This window comes from Strix uralensis, chromosome 8, assembly GCF_047716275.1.
Source record: "Strix uralensis isolate ZFMK-TIS-50842 chromosome 8, bStrUra1, whole genome shotgun sequence".
NCBI lineage: Eukaryota > Metazoa > Chordata > Aves > Strigiformes > Strigidae > Strix > Strix uralensis.
Window position 1 is genome coordinate 29,156,747 of NC_133979.1, and position 23,628 is coordinate 29,180,374.

The 23,628-nt window shown below is 43.4% G+C and overlaps 2 protein-coding genes across 3 annotated transcripts in view; one reads left to right on the top strand and one right to left on the bottom strand.

The window, feature by feature from the left end:
• NTMT2 (N-terminal Xaa-Pro-Lys N-methyltransferase 2) overlaps positions 1–16,616 on the bottom strand; it is a 39,403-nt gene extending 22,787 nt beyond the window's left edge. The window contains exons 1-2 of the mRNA XM_074876884.1: positions 16,445–16,616; positions 13,285–13,362 (exon numbers count right to left, since the gene is read on the bottom strand). The gene's annotated coding sequence lies outside the window, so the exon portion shown is untranslated. The remainder of the gene's footprint in view (positions 1–13,284; positions 13,363–16,444) is intronic.
• A 167-nt stretch (positions 16,617–16,783) lies between these two features.
• Positions 16,784–23,628, top strand: part of KIFAP3 (kinesin associated protein 3) — a 69,535-nt gene continuing 62,690 nt past the window's right edge. For both annotated transcript variants that reach the window (XM_074876895.1, XM_074876896.1), the window contains exons 1-3: positions 16,784–16,915; positions 21,558–21,689; positions 22,910–23,064. In XM_074876895.1, coding sequence (XP_074732996.1) covers positions 16,884–16,915; positions 21,558–21,689; positions 22,910–23,064 — 319 coding nt within the window. In that variant the 5' untranslated portion in view covers positions 16,784–16,883. The remainder of the gene's footprint in view (positions 16,916–21,557; positions 21,690–22,909; positions 23,065–23,628) is intronic.

A 23,628-nucleotide genomic window follows, 5' to 3' on the forward strand; every position in this document is an offset into this window, starting at 1 on the left:
ACAAGGAGACAGGTACTGCTTTAAAACCTTGTTTGCCCCTGGTAGTTCAGGCACTCACTGTGGTACAGCTTCAAGCCTCCTGAGTTGCAAAGGTACCCAGCAAGGGGATCGGGGCTTTGTACTGACTGCATGGACATCCACACACTGTGCCCATGAGGTTTTCCCCTTTTCAAGCTGTTTATTCCAGCTGTCTGCAGTGTAAGCACACTGTAACACAGCAACACATGATCAGAAAGTTGGATGTTTTCAGTACAAAGGGGCTGCCATATGTCCTGAGCGGTACTGCAACTCCCAACAAACATCTGATCAAGTTTCTGAGAGCAGAACAAAGAAGACCTAGCCTCCACCAAGGAAAATTGCTAGTAATTCGGCTACAGATGATGCTAAGCAGCATTTAGCAGTGCATCAATTAAAGCATATTTTCCAACATGACTTGCTTCCTTGGAGCAGTCAATCTCTGTATCTCTGCTTTGATATTACCTACTAAAAGCATTTAGGGGTAAAACCATGCTTGGGTATTACTGCCTTTCTTGTTTCCCCAACTACCATCCTGTATTACTCATTCTCACCTAACTGCATTGGCACACTGCTCCCCCAGCTGTTCCAGTCTACATGATCGTGCAAACGTGTTGGTGAACAGATCAGTGAATAAATCTTATTCAGAAAAATGTACTTGTTTTCCTTTCAAGTGGGATCAGCTCCCCAGTCCAGCCCACAGCTGACATAAGGGAATTTGTCATCTGCTACAATATGGGGGCTGGAACAGCCACCTGGGATGGTGGTGTGGAGGAGGTAGCCATACGGCCACAATACACAGTGGCCTTACCAGTAGTGCAGCCCTCTTCCCTGTGTCCTGTCAGAGAGGTGTGCTGGAGGGGGCTCCACAACAGCCAACGGTAATCTAAGTACTGGAAGATATGCTTCTATGCTCCCACCCTTCTCTGCTCACACATTCCTGTTGTTGGGGTCTCTGATGAGCCATTTCGGCTTGCTACATCAGTTGGCTTTTTCTGTCTGGTCAGCGCTGTGAACCAGCTCAGTGCAAATCTTACAATTGCCAGAGAAGTGCAAGAAGGGAGGCAGAAATGTGCAGCTGAGGATGGGGTGGGGAGAGTGGGATCACGGCAGTGGTTAGATCAGCTCTAGTGTCACTGCACCAAAGTCTGAGCCCTTCCTTGAACAGAGTGCAATGTTCTTCATGCAGCCTTAGAAATTTCAGCCATCCCTTGAAGTAACTCTGTCTCAAATGTCTTTCTGGTTATGTATCTATCAGAGAAACACCAGGCTCTCTCCAATTAATTTTGAAATATCTGGGCCCAGACACAATCCTGGTGTATGTCTTGGTTTTCTCACAAATCTGACCCTTTCTCTTTGCTTATTTATTTTCAGCCACTCGCCAGTTAGTGCGCCAGGAATGGATGAGTCAAGACAGCATGTTAAGGCTTTGGAAAGATGTTGCACAAGCTCACTTTGTCACCAACAAAAGATTCCCCTAGGAACTCAGAGCCCACCTGTTCCATGTTTGACACCAAGTTTCACATTTGTCATGGCTGTAGTTTTGGCAATGCCCATTGTGTAGCAAAGTGACCCCTCTGCTTAGAGACAGCAGTGACTCCAAGCATAAAACCTGAGCCCTGACACGTCCTAGTGGAGTCAAACAGTGGGACAGCACCATGGAGGGTGTTGGGACTGTAGCCCCAGGGTTACCCATAGCTTTGACACTCATGAGGTCCACAGGGAGCTCGGCTTTTGTATTTGCTATGAGGATGTGAAGTGCAAAGCCAGAAAAGGGCACAGTTTCTCCAGGCTTCTGTGCACAAGAAGGGCTTAACTCTCTCTTTGGAGCAGTACATTTGGGTTCCCTGGTGCCTACAAAGTGCCCCAGCGACTGTGATTGCAGTGAAGCTCTTCTCAATTTACATCCTCTGAGAATCTGGCCGATTATGACAGTGAATACATAGATATGGGAAACAGGGCATATTTCAGAGTCACCTCCTATCATTTTAATGCCCTGCTAGTGATCCTCTCATACTCCTAGCCCACTTTCCCTATGTCAAAAGATATGGGCAATCATGTTGTGTATGTCTCTGTCTATGACTTTTATTACCCCATCAGCAAATAACATTTAAACCTATCTATCACAAACAAATCCCAGAACTACTTCAAAGCTTGCATCAAAACAGTAGATGGGGTAGAGAAAAAGGTCTCATCCTGGTTCACTCAACAAAGTGAGTTTTGCTCTTCTGAGACACCGTAAAACTCATGAGGGACAGGCAAGGGTACATCTGCACCTCCCTTTCCAAGGTACCATTCTCAACCATCCACCGCAAATGTGTCAGAAACAACAGTTCACAGGATTAGTTTTTCAGGTTGAATGTTGGTTATGTCTTTTTGATAAATCAGTGGTGGGTCTGACTCACAGTAGTCTTGCCCCACAAAAAGAGTGAAGATCTACAGAAGGCTGCATAAACACTGATTCTATTTATTCTGTTTGAACATGGTGAAGACTAAGTCCCTGTTCCAAACAGCTCTATAATCTAAGAGTTACTGTGAACACACACTCAGTCCTCAGATACTTGTGCAGCTAAGCAGATGAATCACAACAGCATCAAGCCTTTTAAAGCACTTTCAAAGCACTTCCTATTGCTGTCGAAGGCAAGGCAGAAGCATAGATCTGTGCCCAAAAGTGCCTGATAAAGGCCACAGGAAAAGCAGGTTTTTTCTAAAAGCAGATGCTATATTCTTTGCCTATTTGTCAACAGCAGCATCTTAATCTCTTCTGCTAAGAATAACTCACAACTGCTTCACCCTGTCTCCTAACCCCATATTCTGAACAGGAGTAGTATCAGTCTATCCAGAAGCTGCAAACAATTCAAACACTATTATATACCCTACATGTCCATTAACAGGAACTGTGGGGCTTGAGCATGGGCACAGTGGCACCCATACTACTTGCAGGATCACAGCTGAAAGGTGAGTAAACCCGCTTCTCAATTTTAGTTTCCCTTCCCAAATGGCCATTTGACTCTTCCTGAAGTTGAAGCCAGCTAGCCAGCTTTTCTGTTGGCAGTAGGGACACTGGAGAATCTGGACCTCTGGATAAACTGAAGCCCTACACTAAAATAACAGCAGACATAGCAATAATGTATGTCAGTCATTGCCTCAAACAGCTTCTGGTCTGAAGTAAGAATGTGTTTGTATTTATGTGGGTAAACAAATAGTTCCTCCATGTGTCGTCTTGTTCTTCCCCTTGAGATCAGGCAGTTCTAGGACATCAGGTTTATCACAGATTAAAATGAAGGACCAGCTAGGGTGACTTCTTGTTAAAATACCTGCAGCTGAGCTCTGTCTGAGGGTAGGAGGTTTAAAATTAAGGTATCAGATGGCTAATCGTGAGTCACTGCAAGATCCAAGGCTCTTTGTGGGAGCATCAGGGTATTTAAAAAGAAGTTGGTCTTACTTCTGTATTAGTAGGCATCTACCTGTCTCTGCAGATCTGAGCTGTACACTCTACTTCTGAAACATGTCAGCTGCACAGAAGAGAAAAAGAAAAACATGTGCATTAGCTCCACATATCATGCAGGTCACAAAGGGTCAATTTTGCCTTTAAATTACTGTGTTCTGCAAAACACCTGGTATGCAACCTGATTTCTACACGGACAAGCCATCAGGATTGCTGTAAGATGTCTCTTTATCTTAAAAAGGCCTCTATATTAATTTTTCTCCCTCATGCTCACGCCTGGCGTATGCTGTCAGGAATAGATGTGGTTAAAGCAAGTAATTTTTGTTTTATCTTTGACAACAAGTTTTTAAAAGTTCCTGAAAACCACACGATCATGTTGATAGAAGAGGCACAGGCAGTGAGCACACGTGCAGTTGTGAGGGCAGTGAAGAACAGCTGCAGGTTGGATGGCAGGTGGTAACCTTTGCAACTGCCTTTGCTGCAGCCAGAAAAGCAACTGCCTGTGTTGTTCCAACTGCAGCTTCCGTGGCTTATTCAGAGCAACAGTGTACACCAGTGTCTGGGTGTCAAGCTGGGAAACAGTAGTACGACAATGGCTGCACTAATTGTCTGACTTGTTGAAGTCCAGAACTCTTAGTCACAATCCTCACCCACCTAAACTCTGCTCATGGGTCCAATTAGACTCAGCAGTCTTCAGAAGTATGACTGTGAAAATAATTTGGTTTTGAGTTGAGTGTGGAATTGAGAAAAAATATTGTTTTGGGTTGACGAGAAACTGAAATATTTCTCTTCTTTCACCCAAAAAAAAATTTATGTGTCAGGCCAAACAAAATGTTTTGTTTTGTTTGCAGGGCTATTTCCCTTCTTCCACTTCTTTATTTGTTTATTTGTAATTAAATTTAGGTAAATTTGGTTTCAGCGTATCATTTACAAGTGCAAACAATAATAATGTTGTCACCAGCAGACTAGTCTTGCAAAATCACTTTGTGGCAAAAGGACCCAAGGAAATGCAGAGCAAAACAGGTCCTTGGGCAAAGACCCAACCCTGGGATAGGCCTTCTGATCTCTCCTGAGAAACCCTTGCTTTGAACCACATTTCCAAAGCAGAGTTCACTGCCTGTAGGTCAGGATGACTCACGCCCTTCAGGGCATATCCTGCACAATTCCCGTGGGCTTTCATGGGTGCAGTCACAGCAGCAATCTGTTATCATTTATACAATTGGAATTTAGCAATCTGGAATTCCATCTAAAGCAACAAAACACAGCATGTGAGCCCTATGGGTAAATACATTATAATTCATGTAAATGAAATTGGCCAGAGCTTTATCCCTATGGAGGGAATACACAGTTCTTTCCCTCTAATCCTTCTAGCTCTGGAGCCAACACTAAATTACATTTTTAAGGGAGTGAGTGAAGCCACTCTTAGGTAGGAGTGGGAGCCTGTCTCATCATGTCTCAAGCACTTTGACAGTCACAGCGGGACCCTGATTTGGAGACCCATAAACAGTATGCTAACGTAAATAGCGATATTTGGGGAGGACTCCTGCATGCTTTGGCCGTGAGGATTTTATTTGGTTCTGGTTAGGGACTCTCAGTAGTGCTGGGGCTGAAGGGAAGGAAGGGCAGGGTTCCTGATGAAACTGCAGCAGGGGCTGCTCTGTTGTTCTTGATAAGAAGCATGACAGCTGTGCCCACAACATCTGGTTTTCATTGAACCCTAGTGAGAGTTCCTTGCTGAGTCTCTTCCACCCCATATGTGGTGGTTTAATTGATGGAGCCTGAGAAGGTTTTAGGTCCAGCATGGAATGCCGCCTTTCACTGTGATATGTGACTCCAGATACAGTAAGGGCTGGGCTGCTTAGAGTTGTCTTTTAAAAGCATTTCTTCTCAATAATGAATTTTGCGTATATTGCCCTCTGTTGGCTCAAGCGTATGATAAAGCTCCTTTTCTAGGTGAAAGCTAACAAAAATCTCCTTCTGGCTGAGTGGCAGGGTTTGTGGGTTTTGGAAAATGCAGGATCAAGTTAGCTGTAGCCTTGTGCGTGCGTGTGTGCATAGTTCATATTCCCCCATAGCTCTGCGTTTAAGAATGCAGGCACAGCTCTTTAACCAGGGAGGAAGGGGGTCTGGAGACTGCCTGTCTCAGCCACTGAGAGTTTGAAGGAGTGACCAGAGGGGATAGTGGTTTGGTGAGCCAGGATAAAGAGGATGTTGCACACTCAGGAAACAGCACAAAAAGCAATACAGAAAAGCCTGTGGGAGAACTGGGCAAGTGGGAGATAAGTTAGTCTTAATGTCTTTCAGCTCTGGCACGCAACTGCCAAATATGCTTTGGTAAAAAGTCTCTCAAGGCTTTATTTTCAATTCCATCAAAGCTCCTGCACACAACACTGCCAGAAAACCATGCCTTTCCACTTCCTCTCAGCTGGATCCTTCCTACCTAAGGCATATGACTGATCCATCTGCTCAGACCAAAAAACATCCTGCCCAGTTATCTTGTCTCTGAGAGCAAACGGCAGTGATGCCTGGGGAAACAGTCTAAACCCCTTAGCTAGGAAATGTGCTTTGGGTGGTTCTGCTGCTCCTGCACAGAGCCAGACCAGATATTCTCCGAACTCTTGGAAGGCTCAGGCATGAAGGCCCTCATCCTGGGCGTACCAGGGCACATGCTGGTGACGTGACATGGGAGTGGTGATGCCAGGAGGGGACAGCCCTTCTCTGTAGTGTGAACTTATGACAAAACAGAAACTCCATCCAACCTGCACAAGTAGAGAGTGCAATGGATAACAACAGATCTGTAGAAAGAAGTGATGTGGGCAGACCATGGGTTAGAGAGATCATTTAACCTTCTGCAATATGCCTCTCTTATTAGAGAGGCTGAGATGTTAAGACCCAGGCTTTCAGACCTGGAGCTCTGTGGACCCCTCCCTGCTGTTGGCTAGGATGGCAACCATCAGATTGGCATTCCCCTGATCTGCTACAGCAGCACATTTCACAGCAGTGGTGGAGAACATCATTTTTGTAGGACAGTTAAAACTAGACTGGAAAAGGTGTTGCTCTGTGAGCCATAGAGCAACATGACACTTAAGTTTCTTTTAGATTTGTGTCTTACTGCTTCTACCTGAAATAAACCACATACCTCCTCTCATTTGCCATCTATTGTGAAAGATCCACCCTGGAAGAGAAACTGCCTGTGCTGCAGCCAGTCTGGAGCTGCTCTGGGACCGCCTGGCCAGCCCGTTCATCTGTGCTGTCTGGCTGGCTAGTACGCACAGAGTGCCTGACCCCTCGCTGCTGCCAAAGAGCTGAACTCTGCTTAACTCTCCCCCAGTGCAGTCCCTATCATGGGTCTCTCTCATCTACCTGGCAGCCAGAGCACACAAACCTCTAGAAACTTAACTAACTTTCAAACTCTGTGCACATCTTTCAATGGTGATTGCACTTGGCCAACATGTCATGACGTTATTAGAGGGAGGAAGAAGAGACCTGATGAATGCACAAATAGGTAAGGCAAGATAAAATTAATTTCCTGAGACAGTCAAAGGAAAATGAGGTGGAAGGAAAAAAGAAAAGTTGACTGTAGGGAACAAATCTGACAAGTGACCTTGAAAGGCCTCTTTCACCTTTATCTCCTGAGAAGGAATGGTCTGAAAGAAACTGGGGGGGGTGTGGGGTGTGTTGCACAGCAGGGAAATCGGAGGAGGTCAGGAGCTGTAAGCAGCGTTTTTACTGGATCAGTAAAAGTAACACAAGTATACTACCCCTGCATTTCAGCTATACCATATCTGTGACATTGTTGGCTTGGATAGCCTTCATCCTCAAATTGTCTCTGAGTTGTGTGGAGTTTCACAATACCAGGAACTATGCAGTTAAATCCTGTGCATGCCTTGGAACATTAAACTCAGTTTCTGGAAAACTAAGTGATAAGTATCAAGGGGCAAGAAAACTAGATTAAGCCCAACTCCTGGACAGCATAAACACATGGGAACATGGACTGCAGAGACTATAAACACACCTCTTCTTGTGAAATACTGCTCTTACACAGAGGAGTGGCTCAAAATTTGCAAAAAACACCTTTGTTCAGAACCGAAAGTAGAAACCGAAATGATCAAGACTGGAAACTATTTGCTTTGCATGAACACTTTGTATCTGAGCTCTCGGACTAGAACCATTCAAAAGCCAAATGTATGTGTGTTGTCCTTTGGAACCAAAATATAATCAAGACATGAAAACTTTGAGATGGTTAAATGTTTCCTCCAGAGGCTGGGGATTAGAAGTCTGGGCAAGTAGCAGAGGAGGAAAAAAAAAGAGTAAAACAAAAGAAGAAACTCTTAAGTGACCTGACAAGGGAAACTTAAATCTTATTTTTAAGGGGTTAGGTTGTACTAAAGCTTGAAAAATTAAATCCACAGCTGTCTCCAGAGGACTATATCTCACTAAGAAAGCTTCAAGTAAGTTTATCATGTATCCAACACCTAGACATTGGACCTCAGGGACCACTAGGATAATATTTCCTCTGGATTAGCAAGAAAGCTAGCAAGTGACATTTGTATGAGACTAACTTTAAGTTTAAGGGGTTTTCTTATTATACAATGATAAATGAAGAATGAGAATACTGGGAAGGAAAGTTCTTACAGTTTGTAAATCTAACACATCCCCACTATTTCTTTAAAAAATGCACTATTATCTCCTAAATTAGTTTTATTTGGTGACATTGGTAATTTGATGTTTTTACATCTATCATCCTCCCAGTGAGGATCAACGTGTTCTTTATGAGCAATATTTTTAATCTCATAATCCCTTTTATGAGGAATGCTTTTAATTTCAGAGACCATGAGCACTGGCATCGAGACAATATAATATATATGAAAAAAATTCAAGAACTAAACTATAGGAAACACAGGATGGATCTGGCACAATTATAGTGCTTTCCTTCTTCTGGGATTCTTCACTACTAGCCAATAAAGCCCAGGATATGTTGGAATGCTATTAATTAACTCACCTCGCTGTGCCCTGCCACGACAACTGATATGCCCCTGGGTTCCAGGGAAATCTTATGAATCATATGAGTTGCAATAGTTAGCCAGAGCTGGGTGAACTAAGGACAACTTTAATATGTTAACTCTGAAATCTGAAATCCAACAGCGAACTGAATTTTGTACAGAAGGAACAAAATGAAACTCAGACATCTATACAAATGCCAACGTTGGAGTTTTGTAGGATAAAGCACTTTTTATTTATGTATTTCGCACTTTCTGTGTCTGTCGAAATACAGTGGTGTGAGGAACAGATTACAGGCCCCCACAGCAAAATGCCTACAGTCTGTGGATGGGCTGCAGTATCTAGCATTATCCCGTTCTGCCCACAAAGCACATCAGTGACAACTGTGTTTTCCAGTTCTACAGAAAATCCTGAGTTACACACCTATGTGCTACTCTGTGCCCATATAAATGCATATGTAGAAGGTGTAATGAAGAAAAGGTATACATAGCAAAATTAAATGGGGAAAGTGAAATGAGGGGAATTACCTAAACAGCTTACAGATGGCAACTAAATTAGTTGAAAGCTGAAGGATTGTTTTTTCAACACACAGCTCAACAGCACTGTAAAACTTCCATTATTGTAACCCAGAAGCTCATGAGAAATAGTAATTACCAGAGCTGAACTCCTGGGCTCTTGTGTTTTCTCACCCACAGGCCGGCCAGACCAGCCCCCGATCCTTCCTTCCCGCAGTGCTTTCCAGACTCCTGGAAAGTACAGCTGGGAGGGTGATAAAATATTCTTCATCCCATGTTCCCTTCCACCTCTCAGGTCTCCTTTTGCCCCCCATGCACCTTGTTTTGAACACCATCACCCTCCTCTTCCGACACAGTCTCTTCCAGGCGTCCCATACACTCTCCTGCTGTTCCTTCACTCTGTCTCACGGCCAGCAATCCCTCTGGCTGTTTCTGTGCTGACCTGGCTAGGACAGCACCTGGACACACATTGCTCCAGAGCTCAGGCTGCCTGCAAGTCACATCTGCTCTTGTCAGAGGCGTTTTGGAAGGCTCCTCAGCAAAAGATATCTTGCCTGATACCAATCCGACCAAAACCGATGGCCTAGGTGGACTATGAGGTGGGGTCTAGGCAGTAAGCAAGTGCAGCCTTAAGGCTCTCTTAACTGTGAGGGAAATGCAGCCACAGCCCACATGATGAGCCTTCACTCTCTGCATCCTGCCTGTCATCAGCTCCCAGCTGACTGTCACGTAAGTTACATTTTTCCTTACAACTGTCTCTGTTGTATACATTCTCCCAGCTTGCACCCCAGGCACATTGCCATAGACAGTTCTGGGAAGACCAAGTAGGGTGAAGGGGCAAGTGCACTAAATCAAACAGAAGTACAGCATCTGCTTGGGTTCCTGATGAGTCTAAAACTGACTCATCACCCCCCCTACCCAGTGGACTACTTCCTCTATTATTATCAACGACAATGTAAATAAATTAGCATAAGAACGGAACCCGCGAAAGAATTTACTGTACACTCATCACCCACATTCTCTTTCTTAAATTTAAAACCAGGAGGAACTTCCATGACCACCTTGTTGGCCATTCAGTATAATACAAGCCAAAGACCCCCATCCACTGATCCCTGCATCAAGATCAGCCTTATCACTACCAAGCAGAACGATTACTTCATCCCCATAAACATGAAGTCATCCTTCTTACTTATTCAACACTGGAAAGGCTTCAGCTGAAGTACTGTACCCAGGTTTGGGCACAGCTCTTCAAGAAAAACATGGGCTGACTGAGTAGCTTTGATACAAAAAAGAATGATTTTCTTGCAGTAACAGTAATTCAGTCTTGGAATAGATTCCCCAGGAAGACTATAATGCATGTCACTGAAGACGACATTAGTGAGAGGAATAATACGGATACAAATTATTTGGCTTGGGGCAGGAGGATAGAGTGAAAGAGGTTGCTTCAGCACAATTTGCTATGAACCTAGGAGTCCGTGTAAGCTGGAGCGTTTGTTTCACAAAGGCATCTACTCCTGGCATAAAGACTGGTAATAATGGGGAAGCATCCAGTCATAAATCTTAAGGTAAATTATTCCACTGGTTAAGTGCTATCCCACTAAAATTTTATGCTTTATTTCAGGTCTGAATTCATCTAGCTTAAATACCTCTCGTGTGCTTCCACTCTGCTATGCCTTTCATGTGCTTTGGTTAAAATTAAGTGGAAACAAATACCCAAATGCTGCTATCTGCAAAAGAAGCAGGATTTGCCCTGATATGAAGAAAAAGGCTAGTGTTGTCCACGACAGTTCAAAAACTTAATGAAAAAGATTTTGGCTGTAAAGTGTTGTGCAAAATCTTTTTCTAAGAAAACAGCCATTGTCTAAAATATTTACGATAAATTGGTAGACATGGAAATTTCCCTTTTGAATCTGTTTGAAATTAGGAACTTGCTTTAAGTATCACTTGAGCAACACTGCTTCAGCTAAGGTACTTATTCCTTAGTCTCCCTTTGCTTTTTTTGACAAAAACAGAAAAAAATGGCAATTGTTTTTGAGCAAAGTAGAAGGAATTTGATGATCACATGCAGAATCCTTTTCTTTTGGAAGGGAGGGATGAGGAAGAGGGGGAATTCCTGATTTATGATCAAATATAGACTTGTTCAAGTGTAAAGGAGACCCCTTCTTGAAAACACTTAAGCTGGCGCTTAACTTTATTACTGTGGCAAAATTAAGCATGTGCTTGAGTGGTTGCAGAGTCAGAACCATAAAATGTCATAGCCTTTATAGCTATGAGTCTGCTTTCTGCCTGCTGCATCTAATAAACATTAAGAGGTGAAATTCTGTCCCCATCAGGGTCAATGGTAAAACTCTCATTGACTTCAGTCGAATCTCCATCATTGTCACTGAGGCCCACAAGATGATTAGCAGAGAAAGGCCATCTGCTCACTCTTGTATGGACACTTTTATATTTAATCTTTCTATGTTTTCCTTAGTCCAGTTAAAATTAACCCAAACTGAAAGCACATCTTTGGCTCTTTGGCTAGGGATACTACATTTCAGGTTGTTTGTCAGAAAAAAAGCAGAAATGAAATACACAAATTCTAGTGCATCATACATACCGAACATACACACACAGAACACACTGACATGTAGATGTGGCACTTAGGGACATGGTTTAATGGTGAACTTGGCAGTGTTACGTTTACTGTTGGACCTGATGATCTTAAAGGTCTTTTCCAACCTAAATGATTCTATGATTCCATGAAAATACACAACATACTGTGTTGTGTTCCTCACAGCAAAAGTCCCTCTTAAAGGGCTGTTCCCTTAAGAAAAAAAAAAAGGTAATGTAGCACCATTACGGTACATTTTATATCTTCCAACACTTCTTAGATCAGCCTTGCTTAGGACATAAGTAGCAATCCTCCAGTCTCAACTCAGGCACTGAAAGTCTATGTAGGTGGTTGCTTTGCCACATCAGCAGCTGCAGCTGAGGCTGAGTACCATACTCCTGCTTTGCAGCCTTGCGCAGAGTTTCTAACACTCCAGCTGCTGAGGAGCACCGAGGCACAAGACGGCAGAGGTCAGTTTACCACCAGCTGGATATTCTCACTCAGCCAAGTGAACGAGTGTACAAGGGCATCAAACAAGATCACTTTCATGGAAGTGAGCAATTCTGATTTGAGTAAGCCAAGGGAGAAAACAATATACCCTTTGCTCTGTAATGTCTAGTTAAAAGAAAGCTGTGCTTCCCAATGAAGAGGTCTGCTTCTTTTCACATCTTTACATTTTTCTTTCTACATCTGAAACAACGAAAACCTACAGCTAATTTTCTTCACTGTTTTAAATGGGCTGCAAATTGATGTATTTACTTAGGCCAGTGTTGAATTAGATATATTATAAAATACCAATCAAGCTCTCCACAGAGAGTCCTGTTTTCATTTTTGTGAAGTCTCATGTTCAAGGATAACAAGAGCACCCAGTGTTTACCAGCATGATCATGTGTCATATTGAAAATGCCCTTCTCTTGCGCAGATGTCCCTGTCACTGCTGATCAAAAAGGCTTTCAAGAATCACCTTGATCTGTGCCCCATGATTAATTTCACCCACCAGAGTTAAGCCAGACTTTCCCTTTGCATATCAGATTTTGCTTTGCCTTGTTTCACTTCTTCCTACCAACATAAACTTTTAAGCCCAGGGTTTATTACCTCCATACCTCAATCACTTACTATGTGACAGCACATCAGAACAACATCATCTCATTCCCCACTGAGCAGCATAGTCTAATCACTTAAAATGTTTCTCTGAAAGTCATCCTTTCAGATTGCTGTACTTTATTTAGCTAATAAAAAGCTTTAAGGAGTTTTATACATAGTTCATTTTTACAGGGGCTAGGAAAATATCTCGTATTCGCTATTTTTCCCTGGAAATCCAGCCATACTCTGTTTTCCTGAGAACAACACACAATCTTTGATGGATTACAAATCTCAGGGTTGCTTTGGTTTCTTAATTCCACAAGACAGAAATCAACCCATTACATTTTAACAATTCTATTTGCTATAGAAAAGCAATGTTGGTTAATTATTTTTCACAATGGAGTAAAAAAGTCTGTGTAGGATTCAATGAAACTTTGAAGAAATCAGACCCCAAGGCATTTTCAACATGTACGCTCGTGGTTATATACCAAAGACCCATATAAAGCTCATTGAAGACAACGGCAATATCTTTTTTGACTTCAAAATCAGACTTAGCATCAGTACTTTTCAGTCATAATGAGTTTGTTTTATACTAAGAGAACAAATAGGAAGAAATAAAACTAAGTTACCTTGAGAGAGTTTGGTGGGTCATGCTCCAATGTCACAGCATGTATTCTGTCTATCTGGTTAAGAACATCTAGCCACATCTTGATAAAAAAAGAAAAAGAATCTCAATTTTTTGCATAAAAGTGTGCTTCCTCAAGGACATTAAAAAGGGTTTTCACTTTTTCAATGTAAACAAAGAACAAAAATGTTGTTCATTTCTTCATTTACACTTATTCTACGAAAATATTGTTATCCATTTCTTCTATACTTAACACTCCGCAGCTGTCTTTTCTCGTTCTGTTTACCCACCTGCTTCGCTCCTCTCACCTAACTTTTCATGCAACTTCCTCCACAGTTCTCTTCCTATTCTGCTTTTCTCTGAAACTCCCATGCTCTTTTCCACCCTTCTTTATACTCCCTCACTGAAAAAATCTTTTCTTGACTCTAAAACAGTACTTCTTACAACTGCTCTAAGAAAAAAAACAAAACCTAAACCACCCAAACAAAACAAAAAAGGAGAAACCCAGAAACACTGCACGTTCCAGCTTCTCTTTGCAACTCAATCACCCTTCCACCTCAAATACCACTCTTTCTTTCTCCTTGTGTATGCTTCTGACATGCAGGTGAGGAGAATTACCACAGGGTCCCGTGGTAATGCCATAAACCTCATCACACTATAACAAAAGGGAATAAGAAATTATTCAAAGCGACATCAACTGCTCAGGGAAAGGCTGTCGAACAGCCTTTTAACAGGCAGCATTTATTTTACAATTTAATTTTAAAAGAATCTACCATGCAATGCAAGGCTTTTCATGTTTTCACCATGTGGTTTGCTAAACCCAGCATCAACTGGTTATCACTGACAGACAAAATTATCTGATCTTGGCGCTGCTTGTGGCTCAATCACTACAAAGCTGAGGTATTTTCATTTGGACTCTGTCAGGCTGAGACAGGCTCTGCTGTCCTTTCAGGCTCTGACAAACAGCTAATTTTAGCCCAAACATCGTGGCACGCTTAACTGCAGTAAATGTTCCTTTTCTCTTATTTTTCAGGTCTCACATTCTTTTGTATCATTCTCATCTGGTAATCTTTGACCTACTTTTCCATAGGTGTCTATAACTATTCTCCATTTGTAGGCATATTTGACCAGATTAAAAAAAGAAATTGAGTGAAATAGATGGAGATTGTCAGGTATTTAGTACTCAGGAAATATCAGAGTATTTATTTATATGACTTCAGAGTTTAATGTTTGGCTCATGCTTATCTGAAGAGCTGCTGAAATCACTGAAGAACTGTTGCTCTGTTCAGGTAGTCATATATACATTTTACTTTATGACAGTCATTAGTAGAAAATATTACTGTGATAAAAATAGAGTAAGATAGTATCAAAAGTGCTATGTTCTAGCAATGTTTTGTAAATTGATTTCTCTAAGGTAGCACTTTGTATTTCACAGGCTACTTTCTTTTTCCATTTTCTGTCAAAAAAAAGGCAGGGCACAGTATGGATACTGCAAAATATTTTTTGCTGCTCTGTTACTGATCATGAAAATACAAAAAGTTTTAGCATTCAACAGGATCAACAGACATTAAGTATTTATTCTTAATATTTTGCCACAATAAAACCACAAGCTTAGGTACCTATTATTTATTTCTGCATTACCCTATTTCAGCTGTAGGTAATGGGGCTGTAGTCCAGCAGAATACTCCAGAAAACAATGCATGCATGGATCTGCCCTGCATCTTATATGTAAGTGCTGTTAGTTGCTAAAGAGTGGTATTGTCCTTTTATTCTGAAACCCAAACAACAATCCACGCTTCTCAAATAACTAAATAAAGAATCTCTGCAAATCCCACACAACAGTTTTATTGAATTTTACAAAAACAAGCAGAAATGAAAATCCTATTTTGAGAAGTACAGAGTGAGTTCAGAAAGCCAACAGGACACTGCTGCCTCCAGTTCTATGTGTTAGCCATTTACTTTCTAACCAGATGAACAGCAGGACCCTTAGGCAGCTGGGGATGGGCCTGGTTTACTTCTATCACAGGTATTAGAACTAATAGCTCAGAGGAATCTCCATTTGGGACTGGATGCTGCTCTGATACAAACTTCAGTTAAACTACAGCCCATTAAGATGGTTTCGGATACCTCTCAGATATGACGTCATTTGGTTGTTTTGTAGAGTGGCTGGGAAACAAGGAAAAGTGACAGAGAACTCAGGAGCTGGCTGTACAAAAGAACATATCACAGAATCACAGGATTGTCTAGGTTGGAAAAGACCTTGAAGATCACCTAATCCAACCATTAACCTAACATTGACAGTTCCCAACTACACCATATCCTTAAACGTTATGTCAACCCTACTCTTAAACACCTCCAGGGATGGGGACTCCACCACTGCCCTGGGCAGTCCATTCCAACGTCTAACAACCCGTTCTGTAAAGAAATGCTTCCTAATACCCAGTCTAAACCTTCCCTGGTGCAACTTGAGGCCATTACCTCTCGTCCTATCGCTTGTTACTTTGTCAAAGAGACTCATCCCCAGCTCTCTGCAGCTTCCTTTCAGGTAGTTGTAGAGGGCGATGAGGTCTCCCAGTATCACGGTTTTGGATTTCCAGCCACCTGGCTGAGGCTGGAGCCACATGTCTCCTGCACATCAGCAGGTGAGGAACAATGCTGCTGACCCAAGAGGAAGATTGTATTTCAAAACACCTTGCTGACAAGGCTGCCTTTAGGCTGGACTCAGCTCAGACATGGTACTGAGGAAAACCGATGCACTGAGGAAAACAGCTCAGATGGCCATAATGGGGCAGGACACAACAACAGCTCCTCTTCAATCCTCCCCTAAATACTACAACCAGGAACATAAAGTCCCTTTATTCCTGATCCTTGCAGCTTCCTGAACTATGAAACAGATGGATCTCTCTGTAAGGGCAGGTCTGTTTCTTGACTCACTCGGGGCTCAAGGACCTCTGGCCACGCCTTACCTATACCCCTGCTTTCCTCAGCACCATTAACTTTGCTGGCTGCCATGTCCCACTAACCGTCCCGTGAAAGCACGGGCAACCCCTGAGGCAGCAGGTAAGGGCCCCGCGGGGGTGCCGAGGCCTGTGGGGCAGCCCCGGCCCTCAGGGCGGTCAACTACACCCCCTGGTCTGCAAGGGCTCTAGGCCCAGGGAGCTTACCTAGCACGGTGGACAGAGGCCTTTGCCTGGTCATTGCACTCAGAGAGGGCAGAGGGGGCCACGGCACGGCACGGCACGGCACGGCATCCCCATGGGTGCCAGCAGGGTTCGTGCCCCGGCCTCCGAGTGCGGCGGGCACGGGGCGGGGAGGCCGCCTCACGCCTCGGGCCGGGCCCGGCAGGACAGCGCCTCCCCCACGCCTGCAGGGGACGCTGCGCCCGCCCCGCCCCGCCGCGCGCAGCCACCACCCTGCACAGACTGACCGGTGGCGGGCGGGCGCAGTGCGCATGCGCGCTCACCGCCGGGGGCCGTGGCGGCAGCGCGTGCGCGCTCAGGGCGCGCGGGGCGGGGCTGGCGCTCCCCCTGGTAACAGCAGCGCTGCGGGGCCGCGCCCGGCCCAGGCCTTCCCCCTCCCCTCCCCTCCCTCCCCCCCGCCACCATGCAGGGCGAGGACGCCCGGTACCTCAAGAGGTAACCGGGAAGGCTGGCCAGGGTGTGGGAGACGACTGTTGTGGGGCAGAGGCGCGGCAGGTTGTGGTGGTGGGGGAGGGTGGTGGAAGGGGGCCGTGGGACTGAGGCGCGGCAGGTTGTGCTGAGGGGTGGGGCGCTGTGGGGTGTGCGAGGCTGTGGGGAGGGAGGCAGGTGTTGCAGGCTGTTCGGGAGGGCGGGGAGAAAGGGAGGTTATGTGTTGGGGGAGTACAAGGGAGCTGAGGCTGTGGGGCTGAGGCGTTTTAGCCTGCAGTGGGGGCTGAGTGGGAGGTTGTGGGGTTGTGGGGTGGTGATGGGGTGTGGGGCTGGGGTGTTGCAGGTTGTAGTGGGGGCTGGCTTGGGGGTGGGTGGGAGGTCACGGGTGGGGAGATGAGAATGGCGAGTGTTTTGCAATGGGAGGTCATGAGGTGGATGGAGAATTGGGATTGAGGGCTGGCTGGTTTGGAGAAGGCTGGAGATTGTGGTGTGAGGGAGAAGATGGGTGGGAGGCTTTGGCGTGAGTGGTTTGGGAATGGCAGATAGATTTGTTTGGGGCAGGCTGCGGGGTGGCTGCCTAGATTTGGGTGGGGACTGGGAGGCTGGGTTAGAAATGAGTGAAGGTTATAAAGTGGGATTAGGGTAGTCTGAGAGATGGGATGAGTAGCGTGCTGGTGGTAACTCATTGGGGGAAGGTGGTAGTTTGGAGGGATGCACTGACTTGGGGGTGACTGGTGGCATTTTATTGGTGTATGTCTGGGATGAGGCACTGAGGTGGCAGCAAGTTGAGAGGAGAATAGATGCTATTAGTAGATGAGTGGGGAGGGTCACGTGAGTATTAGGAGTTGGGATGGGGCAGGTGGTTGCTTTGGGGAACAGGCAGACTGGGGACCAAGGAGCAGGTTCAGGGTGCAGCTGTGAGAGATTAACTGATTTGGAGGCAGATTGGGAGGGGAACAGGTAATGAGGTGGGATGAATGGAATGGTTTGGGAGTTGGGATGGACTTGAGAGGTAACCATGCTGTAATAAAGTGGGTGATCTGGGTTTGATGTTAAAGATGTGATGAAAGAATGGTGCCTTTATCTGTCTATTTGGCAGTGAGACCTGTCAGCCTAAAGAATAGGGTTTGAGTGGGCAGCTATTGGATCTCCATCAGTTGTTTTACTAGCAAACTAGCAAATCACTAGCAAAAGTGATAGCAATCCCAAAAGATGTCAGGCCATCTAGGCCTCTGTTAAGATATGATGTGTGAACAGTGTCATTTTTTTCTACTATGTGGCTGATTTTATCCATTACATCTTGAATCCTGTGGAGTTCTTGGTTGGTTTTTTGGATTTTTTTTTTTTTTTTTTACTTCCTTTCTAGTTATTAGCATTTGCAGAACTTGCTGTTTAGGCTGTCTGGGTTTTGCCTTATTTTTTTTCCTCCTCGTATGCCACATATTAAGACCCAGAAGTAGAAACAATGGGGGGGGGGAAAAAACCTCATGATAATCTTTGAACATTAGTTCTGTCATATAAATGTGGTAACAGGTAAAAATCAAATGGCCACCTGTAATTAAAAAAATGGCTGTAACTTTAAAGCAATGCTTATTTTTAGCCCTGAATGTTCTGTTTGTGCCATCTTCTGTGACTTTGGAGGAATCTTATTTTGTAGTCATCCCTGCAACAAGCATAGTTTTCTCCTTTTCTAGGCAGCACAAACCAAAAAACATCCACTGTGCTATTTAACATGGCTAGGCTTATGCTCAAGTCTGGTACTCTGATCCCTATTTCCCTTTGTCATCGTCCATGAACAGTCCCCCTCCCACCAAGTCTGACTTGCTAGTATTTATTACTGGATTTTCAGCCTTATTCACATGCACAATTTGTGCCACTTGTAATTAGGATAGTTTGGTTTTGCTTTTTCCCCCTGAAGGAATTAGTTAATAAAAGGTATTCACACGCCAGCTTTGGTTATGTGAGCTCAGCTAGCACAGCTTTTGTCTGTAGAAAAGGCCTTCCTCTTTTAAACCTTTCATAGAGCAGGATTCTTGTTGACAAAGCAGGCAGTGAAGTGAAAGAGCTCCCCAGTGCATTGCTGTTTCTACCAGTTATAAGAATATCTGTATTTTTAAATGTTTTATGAAGTGACTTACAAACTCGAGATGGATATAAAATCAGTTGATGTTTGTTGATTTGAAGGAGGAGCGGGGATTGTTTCTCTAAATAAAGATTTTCTCTTTTTGTGATGCTGGCAGTCTGAATGCAGTGTTTTCTAAATGGAAAACAACTTTAGTGGCTGGGTAGTGCATTTTAGTGTAGCTCTTCGAGCAGTTCACAAGGTAAGATTTTTCAGAGAGGAAACTTAAATTTGAATTGATTTGTGACTGTTAGCTAGGAAATAGCTCAAGTGGTGTGAGGGTGGTTATCAATGTGAGAGGGCAGAAAATCTCTGCAACTGTAAGTTCTTCAGCTTACCCATCTGTCCCTCTTAAGGAAAAAAATTAAATATGGGAAATGCTAAAACTATTTAAGCAGTCTTAGGTTGAGGTTCTGCTGGTCCCTAAGCTCATCAGTGGCTTACTGCTGCCAAAAGGAGGAGGTCTCACTCCTTCCTTTTTATCCCTGCTCATAGATAGGAAGCGTTACTCCCTTTCTGTAGTGCACTTTAATTCAGTAGCATGTTGAAAAACTCTCTCTGCCCAAAATATGAAATGTTTTCTGTTGGATAGCTGGAAGTGGCTGTGAAAGGATTTGACAAGCCCCATGCTGAACCAAGGTGACTGCAGGAGCAGAAAAAACTGGAAGATCTAATCCTTTTGGCAACGATGAACTGTTACTTCAGCTTAGTTCTTGTAAAACTATACTAAACTCCTTCAGGCCCACTTGTTCTCTTCCCATCTTTTTCTTTATATCTCTAAACATTAGCAAGCTGTCACTTAACAGAGGTTTGACTGTCAGGCAGAGCGTTTGCAGTTGGGATCTCCTGGTAGGTCTAAATATGGGGGAAATATATTTGGGGGGTGAGGAGTGAGAGCCAGTTTCTGTTGAAATAGATTTGCTGTAAGCTTTCTGTCCTGCAAGGCTGGACCTTGTAAGAACAGAGAACAGACTGTAAGGAAGCCTCTGCTTCAAAGTACTGTTAAAGAAAAAAAACACAAGTTGCTTCAGAAAATCTTAAGTGATAAATGGAGTTCAGCTACAATCTCATCAACAAAGATACTGCTCTGTAGCAGTGAGCTATATTTGTTTGCCCTGTAGCTTTGTCCTTGCAGGGCTAGTAGTTGAACTAGACTCTTCATTTCCTACAGCAGACCTTTCTGTGGTTTGTCGGGGTTTTGGGGCAGCTCAAGAAAAAGGTATTTGTTGCAGTTGTATAGTGCTGAAGGGAAAGCAGTCACCATAGTAGCTGGGTAGATGGGAGCACACATTTCAAACATTTTCTGAAGAGTGGTTACACCAAAGGCTGCATCTGATTTGCTAATGTTTCCAGTACTGTGAGGCTGAAGTAGTTTTCCCTGATCTAATTGACCCAACCATAGCTAGCTGCTGGCTCGTTTATGCTGATACAACTACTGGGGAAGCCACCCGTAAATCTGTTTATTGACATGATCTGTCTGAAAAAATCCCCAACCTCAAACCAAACAAACAAACAACCCACCCACACACCAGAAACCAAACCCACATTAGGGAGTTGTGTCTAATCTGCAGCATTTTAGCAGCCTGGTTTATGACACGACTGTATATCCTCTATTGGCAGTACCAAGGGGAAAAGGGGTAAATGTCAGCTTTACCACCAAGGACAGAAATGTGTAACTGTATTCTCTGAATGTGGTTCTGCCATCACTTGAAAGCAGAAATGAGGTGTATCTTCATGGCCTCTCATCCATGGCCTATCCTCCTGCCCCTTGCATCTCTGCCAGAATTGCTGGCACAAAGGAGGAGAGAGCAGGACAGGCCCTTTTGGCAGTGATGTAACCACAGAGTGTTTTCCTGCAGAAAGCTTGTCCAAAATATCTGTAGCTGTACTAAAGCAGGTAGACATGCTTGATTTATACCTGTTGATGGCAACTGTTGATCTGGTAATCTCCTGAGCCTGACAACAGACACAGTGAGGTGAAGAACAGTAGCGAAGAGTTTTGTGCTTGAGGAGAGAATAGTTAATTTGAAATTAAAATTATTTGTAATTAGTTCTTGGAGATTTTAAACTGTTAATATTTAGCCAAGGGGGTCTTTGAAGAAAAATTTCCATTTGTAAATGACTGCACTAGATCGATGCCTTTAGCAGAAAGTTTCTCAATACTGACATTGTTAACAGGAAATAAACTGGGAAATTCACCTTCTGTGTGAAATGTATCTTTTTCCTGATTGTAGTTCCTTAAGAGAGCTAGGAGACTTCGAAATCAGAGTTATCCTGTTTATTCTTTACTTAATTTATGTGACTAAGGCTTGACCAACGTCTTGGGTGTTTCTGTATGTACTAGAGGTAATAGTCAAGAATATGCCACTTGCACTAAGCTTTGGTACAGCGCTGTGGAAGGAGGGCAGTATTTGGGTTTAGGGTCTGATTACAACAAGAGACAGGTCATCGTTACTGATCTCTGTTCTGGTGTGTGTTCTGAGCTTTTCATTTAATCAGTAATTTTTTTTTTTTTCTTCATGGCAGGAAGGTAAAAGGAGGCAACATAGATGTGCATCCATCTGAGAAAGCCCTCATTGTCCACTATGAAGTGGAAGCAACAATTCTGGGAGAGATGGGAGACCCCATGCTGGGGGAGCGCAAGGAATGTCAGAAAATGTAAGGTCATAGCAAGCTTTTTCTGTTTCTCATAATCATAAATTCAGTAACTCAAAGCATCAACAGCCTGTAAGAAATAATGTGTTCTAATCTTTATAAAACTTAGTGTTAGATTAGCAGAGGGTTTAGAAGCCAGGGAATAACATGTGCCTAGGAAAGTTAACATCTAAAACACATGTTGTAAACTGCTTTTCATCCACGTACTTCAAGGTGTTTTGTAAAGAAAAGTGATTATTCCCATTTTACTTGAGGGGAACTTGAGGTAAACTGCAGTGATTGGTTCCTGATCAAATTATGGTAAATTTTGGAGCAAGTAATACTATTGACCCTTCTGACAGCCTTATGGTCTAGCTGTTGGCTCTCCTGTTGTTTTGATCTTTCACCCCTGCTAGTGATTTCACTATGGTATCTGCATTTTAGTTTTGCCTGGTATTTTTTTTAAGAGCATTAACACATTCACCATTGGAAAAGTCCAGAGAACTATCATAGTTTCCAAACTACAAGACCTTTCCTACGTTTGTTTTATCTCTATGCTGAATTCTTTTTGAAAATTTGAGCTGAAGTGGCTATCTGTGTGAGTGCATGTAAGGAGAATAATTGAGGAAAAAAAAGAGAATCTTTAAATTGTCTCAAATTTTTGAAGATATCAGAAGTGTTCATCCTTTTATAGATAAATCAACATAACTTTCATCTGCAATGTGGTGGAATTCCTTTTTGATCCATCCTATTGTTAATTCCCACAGAGATTTCTTACTGCTTGTTGCTTGTGGACCTGACTGTAGGTCTGCCAGAGCTATCTGCAGGCACTGCGGAAGAACCTTCCTGTGTAGTCAACACCCGTAGCTGCTTCTCATTTTGGATTTTTTGTGTCTGCGGTACTCCTTTGCAGTCCTGTGTACTTTTTTGGGGTGTATTGCAAATAAATTACTGGCTGCTGTGTCTAAGATGGTTATAAGGGATCTGTTCATACAGCTGCATTTAGGTGTTGCTGCTTGTCAGCTGATGGACAGTTACCCTCTGTCAAATCTGTTTGGCAGTTACTTGCCATTTGTAGTTGAAAAGAGCCACTGCTTTGGCATTACCTTTGTAAGCCATGGCACAGGCGTTGGGGGTATTGGGATCATTTCTGCTTCAAGAAATTCATGGCTGTGTAAACATAAATCAAAGGACCGAATATATGAAAATTTGAAAACTGAAAAGAGACTTACCTGTGTTTGCAGCATTCGGCTAAAGAGTCTTAATGCAAACACAGACATTGCTTCCCTGGCTCGAAAGGTGGTTGAAGAATGCAAGCTCATTCACCCCTCCAAACTTGCAGAAGTAGAACAGCTGTTGTACTATCTACAGAATCGCAGAGATGCCTCAGCAGGAAAAGGTAAATAATAGAGGAACAAAGTAGCTTGGGACTGGGGTGCTTCAGCATTGAACAACTGATGTGTGAGGTTTTTCTAGCTGAGGTCTTAACTTGCTTGATGTATGAGTTCTTCAGAGATAGTGAGAGTGGGGAAGATGTATAGTTAAGTCATTCTTGGCAAAAAATTACAATTTTGGAGTAAGATTGGAGGGAATTATCTTTTTAACAACCAAAGTTTATTTTTCTGGTTAGTTAAACTTAGTATTGATACTTCTTGGCTGCTTTGGGCATTAGCAGGACTTGAGAGGTACAGATCCCACTATTTGGTGCAGCTTCTTCATATTGCATCTGCATTTTCAGTGACATCAAAAGACTGTATGAGAACCTTCCTAGAAAGATCTCTGCCATCACCTGTTGCAAGGGTAGATAGTGTTCCTAGGCTGAATTTGTGCTGTCTATAAAGCTTGAGTGAGGAGTTTGTCTGACAAGCTTTGGTACAGTGTAGCAGACAGCTTGGGGTAATTCTCTTGTCTTAAGTTCCTGACATCCTGATGGAGCTATTTATGTCTTAAGTTCATGTTAAAG